We start from the raw sequence: 14,534 nt of genomic DNA on the forward strand, positions 1-14,534 counted from the left end.
TCAAGAGCAGTGAGTATTTCTTTGTCCTTTGTTTGATTAACATTAAAACACAGAAGCAGGTTTATCAAACTGCTGCCCCTTTAAGACCGAACGCACCGCATTTGAACATGGCTAGTTTGGCTACTGTTCATTTGAGATATAACCGACTTTGTTTACTATAGGATACTCGCCAAGACGGGCGGTTTTACATAATTTTGTGTGAATTCGTCCGTACAAGCGCAAGACGTGAAAGACAATTTAATTCAGTATTCGCGTGCCGAGACGCTGGTTTGCGGGGAGCGCGCTTCGGATGTTTGCGTTCATGGAACTTCTTGACCTGCACACGTCCTGTAATGTAGGAAACCACGCGTTATACTTAAATCAGGTAACAGTTCATGTTTTACTTTACTTACATATACGATTTAGTTTTTTCTAGAGATGCACCGATTACAATTTTCTGGGCCGATTCCGATTTCCGATTTTTCATTGAGTTTGACCTGCCGATACCGATTTGAGCCGATTCCGATTTCATTTTTTCTAACCACTTTACAGCACACACAAATATTTATTTTATATATCTTTCCTGTTATAGAACATTTTACAATTTGCATAGTAGGCCTACATCTTTTTTTGAACAGATAAACGCTATAAAATAGAACTATATAAATGACTCCAGGTGTGGGTAATTCACACACATCTGAAGTGCAGTGTTATGGAAGAACCATTTCCTTTTCACATTCAATATCCAATCATTTATTTTATATATGTATTTAGCAAACTAAACGTCTGTATGAAAACAGGGAATGGCAATAAAATAATATATAAATAAAAAATAAAATAAATATAGCCTTGCAGTATAAAGATATTTCTCAAAGCACACACACACAGGCCTATTGCAATCACTTGTACAAACTGAATAATAAAACAAGTTTAAATGGGTACATTTTCTATAAATATTAGTCTTCTTTTCTGACATGGCCTACTCCAGTTCTTGTTAAACACGCAAATTCTGTGCATTTTGGGCACTTTTTTGTGAAACACTATTTAGGCTATTTTGTCCATCAAAAGTGTGCTTTCCCTTTAATTGAGCGTGAGCAGTGCAGCAAATAGACTCGGCGCCGAAACACGCGCTTCACTGCTCGCGACGCTCCTGCTTGACGCTCACGCGCTGCTCCTGCTCCCGTTGTGAATGCACTCATTGATGAACATGCACGCTGAAAAAAAATACGCGCTTGCGGTCTGAACGGACGTAATTCACGAGGTTTCCTACATGTGTGTTCCGTGTGCACGTGTGATGCTGATATTGCGCGATGTTAATCATGCGGCGCCCGAGTGCATATTTGACCGGCATAAAATCGGCATTTGTCAGACTGGTCACGGCCGATCACGTGAAAATCGGCCAATTCCGGTCACCAGCCGATCAATCGGTGCTACATTATTTTCAAGGTGTAAACTGACATTTTTACCATTACAGGCAGCTGCAGGGGTACCAACTAAAAGGACCTCTGACTTTGTACCATTCAATTTAAGAAAACTGTGGTACATCCAAAATTTTCTTTCCTGCAGACAGTCAGAGAGTGTTGCCGAGATACCTGTGATATTAGTTTTCATGCTAATATAAATTTGGGTATCATCAGCATAAAAGTGGAACCCCAATCCATGCTTTCTAATAATCTGCCCTAAAGGAAGCATGTAAATAGTAAAAAGTATTGGGCCAAGGACAGACCCCTGAGGAACACCATGACATACCTGTCCGACGTTAGATTTATTATTTTCTAAAACAACAAACTGGATACGATCAGTAAGGTAAGATTTAAACCACTCCAACACTACCGGAAATACCAAGCCAAGTCTCAAGTCTCTCAATCAGTATAGAGTGACACACCGTGTCAAAAGCTGCACTCAAATCTAACAGCACCAAGATGGTAAGGGCACCAGAGTCAGCAGAGACAAGGAGATCGTTCATAAAGGCCTATTTATACTTCTGCGTCGAACTGCCGCCGTAGCTACGTCGTAGGCTGTGTGTAGCGCGCATACCCTACGGCGTACCCTGACGTGCACCTCTCCAAAAATTTAACAACGCGTCAATTCTACGCGGACACAAGCGCTGTGATTGGTCTGCCAGAACCCCTCCCTCGGGGTTTCACATGCTCCCTAGGTGCGCGTCAACGCGGACAACGACACAGAAGTATAAATTAAAACCAACACGTTGCCTACGGCGTATAGGCTCCGGCGTAGGTCCGACGCAGAAGTATAATGAGGCCTTAACTCGGACCCAGGCAGTCTCAGTACTATCTTTTTTGTCTTCTTCTTAGCGTATGTCCCGCGCAGGTGCAGGGTCCGCTTGTCGGCAAGCCTTTCTCCACTTTCTCCTGTCCAAGGCATCCTCGGAGGCGGCATCGATGTATTTCATGTCTTCCTTGATTCGGTCCATCCACCTCTTTTTCGGTCTTCCACGTGGTCTTTTCCCCTCAGGGCTGAGCCGCAGTGCTCTTCTCGCCACTGACTCTTCGTCACTTCGGACCACATGGCCATACCATACCAGACGGGCTTCTCGCATCTTCTCTGTGATTGGTGCTACTCCCATGATCTTCCTAACATCCTCATTCGTAACGTGGTCCAGTCTGGTCAGACCCAATGTCCATCTGAGCATACGCATCTCCATCGTGTGGAGTGCCTGTTCGTGTTTGGTAGTTGCAGGCCAGCATTCTGCTCCATAGAGGGCGACTGGGCGGACTACCGACTTGTAAACCTTTGCCTTGAGGTGGACCGGCATGCGTCGATCACAGAGGACACCAGTGACCTGGCGCCACTTCATCCAGGCAGCGTTGACTCTTGCTCTGGTGTCTGGAAGGCTGTCACCATTTGCCGAGAGGGTGGAGCCAAGGTACTTGAACTTCTCCACTTTCTTCAGGTCCTTCCCATTGATGGTGATTGTTCCGTCTGTTTGGGCGCCACCTTCCATGTATTTTTTATCCAGGTTGAGCTTGAGGCCGCTTTCACCAAGGTGGTCGTTCCACTGCTGCACTTGTACATTGAGTTCCTGGCAGGTCTCTTTGGCAAGGAAGACGTCTTCAGCGTACAGCAGCGTCCATGGATGGTTCGTTTGAATGTCGGCTGTTACTGTGTCCATGCAGAGGATGAAAAGCAGCGGCGATAGGGCTGATCCCTGGTGTACGCCAACCCGGATGTCAAATGGTAGCGAGGTTCCAACAGGACACCGAACGCTGCTTGTGGTACCTTGGTAGAGGAGTTGGGTCCAGCGCACGTACTCTTCTGGGACTTGGTGCGATCGAAGTGCTCGCCATATAAGGTCGTGGGGAACTCTGTCGAAAGCTTTCTCCAAATCGAGGAAGGCCATATGGACCGGTATGTTCTTCTCCCTATGCCTCTCCATTAGCAGGCGGGCAGCGTAGATGGCATCTGTGGTTCCAGAGCCCTTGACAAAACCGCATTGGTTTGGCGTGATACTGATGATAGAGCGTAGGCGGGAGTCCAGAATGCGTTCAAAAAGGCAGTCTCAGTACTATGTCCTGATTGAAACCAAGATTGGAAAGGTTCTAAAAGCTCGTTCAAGGACAAGTGAGAATGAATCTGTGGCACAACAACACGTTCCAGAACCTTCGCCAAAAAAGGAAGATTAGAAATAGGCCTGTAGTTAGACAGATCAGACACATCACACCCAGGCTTTTTAAGAACTGGTGTGATGGCAGCAACCTTAAGGGCTTGGGGAACAAGTCCAGTAATAAGGGAAGCATTAACAATGTGCAAAATGAAAGGACTGATAGATGACAGACACTCTTTGAGAACATAAGTTGGAATAGGGTCCAGAGTACAGGTAGTGGAATTTATGGTCATGATTAATTTTGAAATGTAATCAATAGTGACCGTTTTAAAACTAGAAAACAAATTTAGCGGACAATTTAAAGGATGAATCTCAGGAGGTGCACACAGAGAGACAGAAGTAATAGACTGATAAATATTCTCAATTTTTTTCAGCAAAGAATTTCAGAAACTTATTGCACTGCTGCACAGAAGAACAAATAAGTGAATTGGAAGGTTTAAGGAGTTTGTTGATTACCTTAAACATCTTATTTGGATTTGCAGTACCATCATTAATGACTTGAGAGTAGTATTCAGTTCTTGCTATTTTGAGGGCATCACTATACTGAACCAAATGCTCATCGTACATACGTTTATGGCCAGTGAGACCTGATTTTTTATATTGTCGTTCCAGCTGCCTGTTCTTAGCTTTAAGAGCCCTAAGCTCAATAGTAAACCAGGGAGATGATTTCGTAAATGAAACAATACGTTCCTTCCTGGGGGCCAGCACATCTAAAGTTGATGATAAAATTAAGTTATATTGATCAACAGTATTACCTATCATTGATCATGCATGAAAACTGAATAAGATCAATATTTTTAAGATTTCTAAAACTAATAACCCTCTTTTGCAGTTTTTGTAGAGGAGCAAATAAATTAAAAGTCAAGAGCTTATGGTCACTAATGCACAAATCTTTGCCTTCCAGCTGATTAATATCAGCACCAGCTGTACACACCAAATCAAGTGTATGACCTTTTCTATGAGTAGGAAAGTTGACGTGTTGTATCAGGTTAAAACAATCCAGAATCTCCATAAAATTGGCAGTATTATTGATTACAACTAGGATTATCAACATGAATGTTAATATCTCCAATAATAATCAGAGATGGACAGAGGGAATTTACAAATGCAAGTAGCTCTGTGAGTTCATCAAAAAACAGAGGGTTAGGTTTCGGTGGTCGATAGATAAACAAGATCAGAACAGGAGAAACACCACTAACTTTAAAACAATACTCTCAAATGATAAAACAGAAGGAACAGCAATTTCAGTAACAGAAATCTCTGCACTGTTCACAACAGCAAGGCCACCCCCTTTACCCTTTGCTCTGGGTTTGTCAAGATATGTAAATCCCGGTGGAGTACATAGATTGAGATTTAAAAAGTCATTTTGTTGGTGCCAAGTTTCAGAAATACATAAGACATCGAGTTTTTTGTCATAGATGATGTCATAGAGTAAATCAGTCTTTTTGTTTAGTGAACGTACATTGAGGTGCGCGAACCTGATGAATTCAGGACGTACTTTGTCTTAATAGCAAAAGTTCGCAGGGCAAACACCATGAGAGATATTTTGTTTAATATCAGTACACGTGGGATGGGAACATAAGACCTTAATATCAGTCCCTGTGGTGTTAAAGTTCCGCTGTGATCCCCTATGAACATATTTAGACCGACGTAGAAGATGAAGTGATCGTAAAGTTTCACGGGCACGTATGTTGAGCAACGAATGGTGTTTCAAATAAGATCCAAGGCGTTATGAGACGAAGATCCAGACACACTGCTACACGGGACACAGTTCGATCCAATCCAAAGTGTCCGGGTAAAATCCAAAGCGTTATGATAAAACAGAACTTCTGACACGCTGTTGTACAGGAACACGGAGAGTGAGTGAGAGTGTGAGAAAGTGAGAAATTTTCTCACAGAGTGAGAAATCCAGGCACACCACTAGAGTACACAGGCACAGCAAAGAGTATTGTCCGATCCAGTCCATGAATGTACTTTATGTAAGAATGTACTACTTTAATATCTTTAGTAGCTTTAATAAGAATCCTTGAATGCTGCTGTTAAATGCTCTGGTGAGGGGATAAACATGGCAGACTATGTACACCTCACTCAGGGCGGGGTCTAGTCTGTCAGCAGTCGTGGGTGGGGCCTAAGCATTTGTGACGTCACATTGTATAGAAACTGCAAACGGCTTATTCTGAGACACTGCTTATGATTTATGGGGCTTAAAACAAAGGAGTGGGTGGATTTTTACCATTATAGGGTGGTTGTGTACACACACTGCCGACACACATTTATGTTCAAACACCATGTAAAAGTGAAAATTGCATAATAGGTCCCCTTAAAGGCAGCCCACTGCAATGCTTGAATGCGGACCTGTCCACATCATCATCTCAACAGGGTAGGTTTTACGTAAAAAAACAACATAACATTAAAATAACGGATTAATGCGCATGCACCTTCCCCGCTGCCGTAGCAGTTCAAATTGTATAAAACTAGTAGTATGTATGCATAGTGTTCTTCTTAAAATTGTATGCATTTAGCCCAATGTGACATCTGTTTTTATATTCTGTCAACACCCATTTAGTTTTTCCTTATTTTTAAATACCATGCTATATCCCCATATGCTATATTTTGGTTCCACGGTGTGCGTCAAATGAATTAAAAAAATTCAATAAATGAACAGTCTTGGATTAAGCACAAATACATATTTAAATCAGAGATGCAAATTATACAGCAGGTGTCTAATAAACGAGAAGACGTATTGTTGGGCTGAACAAAGGGCAGCATGACATGTGGCGTTTCTAGAGTCCAGACATCCTATCATTCTAATTCTTTACTTTTAGACCAGCAGAAAGGCAGCAAAGGAGAAGAAAAGAAAAAGAATAAAAGAGGGCATTTAATAACCACCCCTTCATCTCTCTGCCTGCACTCTCACTTGTGAATGAGCCAATTCTCCCTAAAGCTCTTGAGGTGTGACAGCTAGAAGAAATAGGTTCTTGAATACTAATGGGATTTCTCTCACTCTCAGAAGATTGCTGGGCACTGAAGCGAACTTCTGTGATCCATGCTAAGTGTTGCTGGCCCCGCTGGAATTGTTTTCAGGGAGAATACAAGGCTTCGAGCTCAAAGACACACCTGCGGCTTGGTACTCCAGACCACAACCTGGTACTACAATAATGTCTTCCTTTGAATCAACTGACTTAATACAGTACTTCGAAGCTTATCCGGTCACGTGGCATACAATCCTCAAAGGTTAAAACATTTAACATATCTAAGAAAATTTTCATTGAGAGACACAGCAGACAGTAAGAAAAAATTATTTTACAAAACTTTACAGCAACAAAAGCAATTAATTGTAAATATAAAAAAAGACTACACACCACAAATTACTGTAGTTAACTATTTGAGTCTGTTTCTCGCACAAAGCTATTACATGGCTTTTGAAAACAAGTCATATGGACTACTTTTCTGGTATCCTCCTGGTTCACTGCTGATCATTCATTTTCATCCTCTATTAAAAAAAACAATCTGTGCTCAGCCTTTCAGAGATTCAAAATCTTTAGGGTTTGACCATGGCAACTTTCTCTGTTTTTATAAATGCCTGAAATAACAGTTCCAAACATTTGAGAAAGTATTCTATTTTATAATTACCAATTGTATTGTTTATTTTAAATACTTTTTATGAGATGCTTTTCACAGAAGAGTGTGATTTTCTTTTAAAACAAAGGCTTTGATTTCTGACATAGGATATTAGGACTTGTGTTTTTAACTGTTTAGGGTACACTACAGAGGCTAGTTGCACCACCAGTTAGTTACAACTTAGCCAGTTTGACGTAAATGGACACTAAGTAACAACTTACACACTACTAAATATTTTTGCGTTGCACCATTAAACTAAGTTGAAATGTATCTCTACATATAAACTAAATATTTATGGGAGCCTCCAATCAGGAGTAACGGTTGGAATAAAATAGCAGACTGACTGCATCAATAAGCTCTTGTTTTACCCCACAGACATATATGCTAATGCTGACATTTACACTCACTTACATTTTAAGAGAGAGAATCTGTGAATAGATTACTATTTTGTTAGTGGCTCATCAACACCAACCCGTCCTAAACAGCGCACCACTGTGTGCATCAGTCCGTCTTGTGCATGTCAAATAAAATCAGTCATAAAAATATAAATGTCATTTCTTATGTTTTTTTGTATCAATATTTATTTATTGATCCTTTTTAATTTCAAATACAGTTTCTGAATGTCATTTATGCTACTTAAAATACCCATTATGATCACGATTAAGTTAAATAAACTTATTTTAACAGTTACATAAGGCAAAAGTTAGAAAGAAGGGATCAAATATAATGACCACACTGTTACTCATTCAAACTTACATTTAACATGTAATACTGCACACAGGCACAAAAGACAATAAACATAAAAGCCCCAGCTCCATACAAACCAGCATGGACAGCATAGTCAGACTGGTCAAAATGAGTGGCCCTGCATGTTCAGTCTATCTACAGAACAGTCAGTGGAGGTGTGCGTTCCAGCAGTGCAACCAAGCAGAAGTGATGCAGCAGTTACAGAGAATTCCAGCTGCTTGCATCTCAACACAGATAAAAAGCTTGTGTATAGCACAACTACTGAATACTCTTCAATTAGTTTTTCTGGTGATTCACTCAGGAACCCGATGGATATAGGAGGGGGACGAATTTGGGAGGGAAAGGCAACTCAATGCTAAGATCACAAATGCTTTGTCACAATATACAAGAAGACAACAGAACATAAGATATGCTACAGGAAAACAGACCTTTTATAAATCTATGCCATAATATAATATGTAGTCATATAAAATAACACTTATGATAACCCACAAGAGAAACTGCCCGTAAACTTCCAGCTCTTTTTTTTGGTATGACATTGACGTCAGGGTCACTGCACTCATATAAGAAACCACTAAATTATGTTGGAGTATTATCATATCAGTCCTGTTCCCACATCTTAATAGGTTACCAAAGACCGGAAAGCAGAATGCATTCAATGCAATGAAGGACAAAATTTTATTTTTAAATAAAAAATGGAGCAATTCTAAGAGGGTCCTTGCACCATCGGTGCTCTGGCCCTAATAAAATTTGTTTGTATATTTCACTTAGGGAGAAAAGCTCACAACCAGAAATCACTGGGCTGCAAGTCCATATAGGAGTTATAACACTTACTGCACAATCGTAATATGTGTTGCATATTGTAACGTGTATCTGTAATGTTTTAATTTTATGGATTTTTAGTTAGTTTTACCCTGTTTCCCTGTGTTTTGGTTTCATTGGCTCCTTTGTTCCCTCTCTTCATTGATTGCTATGGTTTTGATTAGTGCTCAAGTGTCTCAGCTGTGTATAGTTAATCATCTTGTTCAGACTCTAGACAAATCCGAAATCGTCACCCTCGTTTAGTATTCCCTACGTTAGTCCAGGGGGCAGTAGAGGGGTACGAGAGTGCCCAGACTGCAGTGAACGAGTGCAACGAAGCCGAGAACGAGAGTGCCGAGACTGCAATGAACGAGTGCAACAAAGCCGAGAACGTGAGTGCTGAGGCTGAAGTGAACAAGTGCAACGAAGCCGAGAACGTGAGTGCTGAGACTGCAGTGAATGAGTGCAACGAAGCCGAGAACGAGAGTGCTGAGACTGCAATGAACGAGTGCAACAAAGCCGAGAACGTGAGTGCTGAGGCTGCAGTGAACGAGTGCAACGAAGCCGAGAACGTGAGTGCTGAGACTGCAGTGAACGAGTGCAACGAAGCCGAGAATGAGAGTGCTGAGACTGCAATGAACGAGTGCAACAAAGCCGAGAACGTGAGTGCTGAGACTCTAACTTGGTTTTTGGACTATATAGATAGTGTGGTGAATGAATGAATGGGACGCTAAATATAATTTTGGCTTTAATAAGATTTGCCCAATAGATAGGCAAGAATAAACCTGGTGTCCTCCACGATTCCTGTTCTTTCCAACAGCAAAGCACTTGAATGCGACAAGCTCATAATCACTATTTCAGGAAATTTCCAAAAGCATGTGACGGCAGCATTAAACCCTCTGTTCTGTTTAGTTCTTGTCTGGTGTCTTCAAGATTAAGGTTGGTCTGTGTTGCTCCTGTTCTCTTTCATCATCTCGTGTTTGAGATCCACCTAAGGGAAGGGCACCCGTACCTGACCTCTGCAGAAGCATCCAATTGCACCAAGTCTGGCAAGACAGACAGAAGCGCGCAGCCAATGCCAGGTAAGGCCTCACCCCCTTACCTGAGGGCATATAAAGCCTGCATGCACTACTGTTCTCCAGTTGACATTCGCTTCTCGCGATCTCTGCACTGACACAGCTCGGTTGGATTTACGCCACCCACGATCTCGCCGCCTTCTCACCTGTTTTTTGAGTTTTTTGCCGGTATGTCGCTCTCTAAATCTGCTGCTTCTCCCGGGAACAGCCTATCACGGGCCTGCCCGGCCGCGTGTGGTGCGCTGATTGCCGCGAAAGACCTTCACCCGTTCTGCGTGGTCTGCTTGGGCCTTAAGCACGCGGAAGAGGCTTTGGAGAACCCGGAGAACTGCAGTCATTGTCTGATGCTGCCGAAAAACTCCTGCGACGCCACCTTAAAGTTGCCACGACCCAGTGTGTCGAGCTCTGCTTTTCTGACTCGGATGGGGGACATGGTGACGACGACGCACTACCGGGGGCCTCCCGGGGCGCAACATCTCTCATCTGGGCTGACCAGCCCAATCCTGCGTTCCCTGAAGGGGACATCTACACGGGCCTTCTCCGGGTCTCAGAGGACGAGGAGGCCATCCCGCCCTCTGGCGTTCCCCAGGCCAACGCCCTGCGGCCTTGCCTCAGTCCATCTTCCTGGAAGTGTGTGAACGAGCAGCCTCTCGCCTCAACATTGAGTGGGCGACTCCACAGAGCGCCACCGACCAGGAAAGGGACATTTATGACGGGAAAGTGCTGGGACCCCCTCCCGGTCCGAGGAAACAACTCTTCCCCGTCCTCCCAGCGTGCGCGAAGCACATGAGGCACAACTGGAGCGACCCGCTCAATTAAACACAGTCTTGTGGGTCTAGAGGTAAAGGATATGGCGGCTCTTGGCATGGGTGATCCCCCCGCTATCGAGCCATCGATCGCCAGGCACCTTAACCCAGTCCAGGACGGGCTGCTCGCTCCCCCGAAGCCGGTCTTGCCAAACAAGATGGACCATTTTTCTGCCTCTGTGCACCAGGCCGCTTATAGATCCTCGGCCTTGGCTGTCAGGGCCCTGAATATCTCCTCCCTTCTCTCCGCTTACCAGGCGGAGATTTTGGATGACTTAGGCCAACAGCTGGACAAGGGATCCCCCTCAGCCACGCTGTGGAAGGAGATCATTACTGTTAATGACCTCGTCCTCCGTAACGCTCGTCAGGCTGTCCAGAGCGCGCGCTCTCCCACCACAGAGAGCGCGCGCTCTGGCTGAACTTGTCAGGCCTTACTGACAGTGAGAAGAGGCGCATCACGGGCGCCCCGGTAGAGCCCGGCCCGGACTCTCTTTGGTCCTGCCGTCGCATTGATGCTGCAACGATGCGATGAAAAAAAAAAGGAAGACGAGGTCTTCAAGTTATGCCTCCTAGGAAGGCGGCCCCATGCCAGGCGCCCCCTGTGCATTTGCTTAACCCCCGTCTCGGGATGTAACTTCCATCAGGGTAAGGAAAGGCCCCGCAACAAACCCCCACCACGACAGAGCAACCCACCCTCTGCTAAACCCTGGGGGAAACCGACTCCTGCTGAGGCGGGAAAACCCTCAAACCCTACCCCCACCGACTCGAAACGCAAGCGGCCTGCCTGATGTTCGGCCGATGGGGGCTTCGAGTCCATGCTCATGAGCCGCAAGCTCTTCGGACTCTCTTCTTGCCCTAGAGCCCCTGTTCAAAAGACGGAGGGTTTCTTATGTAGGGGTCGGCCACCCCCCTCTCGAGGCTGCCCAGCCCATATGTTTAGATGCGTGTTCTCCCCCCACATGTTCTCCCACGTCTGTTGTGAGGAAAAGTGCAAAAGCAGTGTCACCACACCGCACATACTGTGTTCCCCTCACCCAGTAAATAAAGGCTTCGGCCCCAGTGTTCCCCAACACAAAACACATACAAAACACAAAAAACACATTAAAACAAACGAATCAAATGAATTCGTTACAAAAAGAGGCCCTCTCTCCACAGAGAGAAATCCTCTCCCTGCAGAGAGAGAAATTCTCTGTGAACCCCTGCATGTCGCCCATAGTTCATCCACTAGAGGGCACCATTGCATCACAAATAAGCCAGCTGGGCTTACACAGCGCGCTGCGGCTCGGGTGGGAACACTCGCGAGTCACAAGTTGGCTTGGCAAACTGTTTCGGCTCCCGAGTGGGTGATGCGTACAATAATGCAGGGCTACAGACTGCAGTTTGTAATGAAACCCCTGCATTTCAATGGCGTTCTCTCTTCACACACGGAAGAGAGCGGCGCACAAATTCTGAAAGAGGAAATATCTTCCCTTCTTAACAAGGGAGCGATTCAGGTGGTGGCCCCCAGTCTGATAAATCAGGGATTTTATTCTCGTTATTTCCTGGTCCCAAAGAAGAACGGCTCTCTCCGCCCTATCTTGGACCTCCTTGTGTTGAACAAACATTTGAGGAAATACAATTTCAGAATGTTAACTCATTGCTCGCCCGCGCCATAAAACGGAATGACTGGTTCACATCGGTCGATCTGAAAGATGCTTTCTTCCACATAAGCATTTATCCGCCTCACAGGAAGTTTCTTCGTTTCGCCTACCAAGGCACATGTTACGAATTCACAGTCCTCCCGTTCGGGCTCTCGTTAAGCCCTCGGACCTACTGTCTGTGTGCAGAGGCGGGCTTAGCAGCCATGAGAATGTCAGGTCTGAGGATTTTGACATATATAGACGATTGGCTCATTATAGCCGAATCGAAGGAGAAAGTGCTGCAGGACACCTGCTGTGTACTCACATTCTGTTTTGGGGGTGGGATCGTCTTAACCCTTCCTTCTCTTGTGTAAGCCACACCCGTTTCATGTCCTGCCAGTACACAGCAGTTTTGTGTGTGCGTCAGTATGGCGGGTTCATGATTATGGGACGTGTCAGGCACCGTCCCTTGGGTGACCGTCTTTCTCTGGCTTACAGACCCTCACTGTGAGTGTATTGGGCAATCGGGGAGCTGTCCATGTCTTTCCCATAGGTGGATCTCGAACACGAGATGATGAAAGAGAACAATAGGTTACTGTCGTAACCCCGGTTCTCTGAAACATAGAGTGGAGAGATCCACCAGCTTTGCCCCGCTTACCGCACGAGAAGCGAATATACTTACTGGAGAACAGTAGCACATGCAGGTTTTATATGCCCACAGGTAAGAGGGATGGACCTTACCTGGCATTGGCTGCGCGCTTCTGTCTGTCTTGCCAGACTTGGTGCAATTGGATGTTTCTGCAGAGGTCAGGTACGGCTGCCCTTCCCATAGGTGGATCTTTCCACTCTATGTTTCAGAGAACCGGGGTTACGACAGTAACCTATTGTTTTCTTCTCCTGTGCCAGTGTTGTTGTTTTTGTTTTGTTTTTTGGATTATTTAGTTTAATAAAGATTGGCTGCTGCTAATGGATCCTCTACTTGCTTCCTTGTGGAACCAACCCGTGACACATTTAGCAGTGTTAATATTTGATTTGATCTTATCACTTTGGCCAATAACAGTAAGGACTAGTAACTGCACCAGGTGAAATTACAAATATTAGGATTCATTATAACAATGTAATATATAGTGCTGTAGCCAGTAGCCACATAATTTTTCCAATTGTTTGTGACAAATAAAAAAAGATTTTAAAGACTGCATTCACAAAGAGCTATTTATTATTGGAAAGTAAAAAAATGATGTTATATTCAATAAAGATATTTCAATGCCTTTCAAATCTATGACTTCAGTTTTAAAGTTTTAAAGTCCCTGACATTTCCAGTTTTCCCATCACTGCAGGAACCTTTACAGAGAAAAAGACTGGAGCTTAAAAATAACACAAATAACTTGGTGAAGAACAAAACAGTGATAACACCCTCTGTATAAGCATCGCAAAACTGCTTTAGTTATTTCTAAGATCAATCCACCAACATAAACATACCTATGATCAATCACATACCTTCACTTATCAAACAAACTGACTTCACATTGACTATTAGAGTGAATCCTGAGGCAAGGCATCTTTATGTTGCTAGTAACACTTTCAATCCCAACAATTGAAGCTGAGAGATAATTCGGCTCTTTACATCGTACAAAGGAGCATCTGAGGTCTCAACATCTCCGAGATGCTATGAACCTCTCACTAAAGTCAGCAAGAACATGAAGGACCCTCCATCCGTACTGAAGACCAGTGATGGAGAAGATAGAATTAACACGTGCACCAGTGTGTGTGTGCGCGCGTACTGTCTGGCTTCAAATAGTATGTGCTTTTTTACATTGCAAATAAACTAGATCCAGTCGGAAAACTCCCATGCGCACTAATCTGACTGCCTGTGATGAGATGGGCGGATTATACACCATCAGGACGGCAACAGACCGCAGACATTAAACACTGTTGTTTAATAAGTGCTTTATGGAGCCGATGACATTCTTATGATGTTGTTGTAAATGTCCTACCTTCCTCTCCATGGCACTTGGTTACTGTGGCCGGTTGGTCGCTAAAGGGCAGCGGACGACAGATGAAGAAGCGGGTGTGTGTCCGGAGCGATGGAGATGAAGTTCTTTATAGCTTAAAGCAGAAGCATACACACACTCCCTGTTGCTCGGTGCTGGAGTGACTGGACAGTCAGTATGGAGAGAGAGAGAGAGAGAGAGAGAGAGAGAGAGAGAGGCAGCGGAGTGAGGAGGGGATGCAGCCAGAGAGACGGTGAGCTCTGAGGCGC

General features: G+C 44.3%; 1 protein-coding gene across 2 annotated transcripts in view; it reads right to left on the bottom strand.

Annotated features, from left to right (window-relative positions):
* The window catches only part of smarcd3b (SWI/SNF related BAF chromatin remodeling complex subunit D3b), a 60,180-nt gene extending 45,646 nt beyond the window's left edge, over positions 1–14,534 (bottom strand). The window contains exon 1 of one of the 2 annotated variants that reach the window (XM_084403602.1): positions 14,269–14,534. In XM_084403602.1, coding sequence (XP_084259728.1) covers positions 14,269–14,280 — 12 coding nt within the window. In that variant the 5' untranslated portion in view covers positions 14,281–14,534. The remainder of the gene's footprint in view (positions 1–14,268) is intronic. The other variant, XM_084403604.1, reaches the window with a different exon arrangement.

The sequence above is a fragment of the Rutilus rutilus genome, assembly GCF_951802725.1.
Source record: "Rutilus rutilus genome assembly, chromosome: 3".
Taxonomy (NCBI): domain Eukaryota; kingdom Metazoa; phylum Chordata; class Actinopteri; order Cypriniformes; family Leuciscidae; genus Rutilus; species Rutilus rutilus.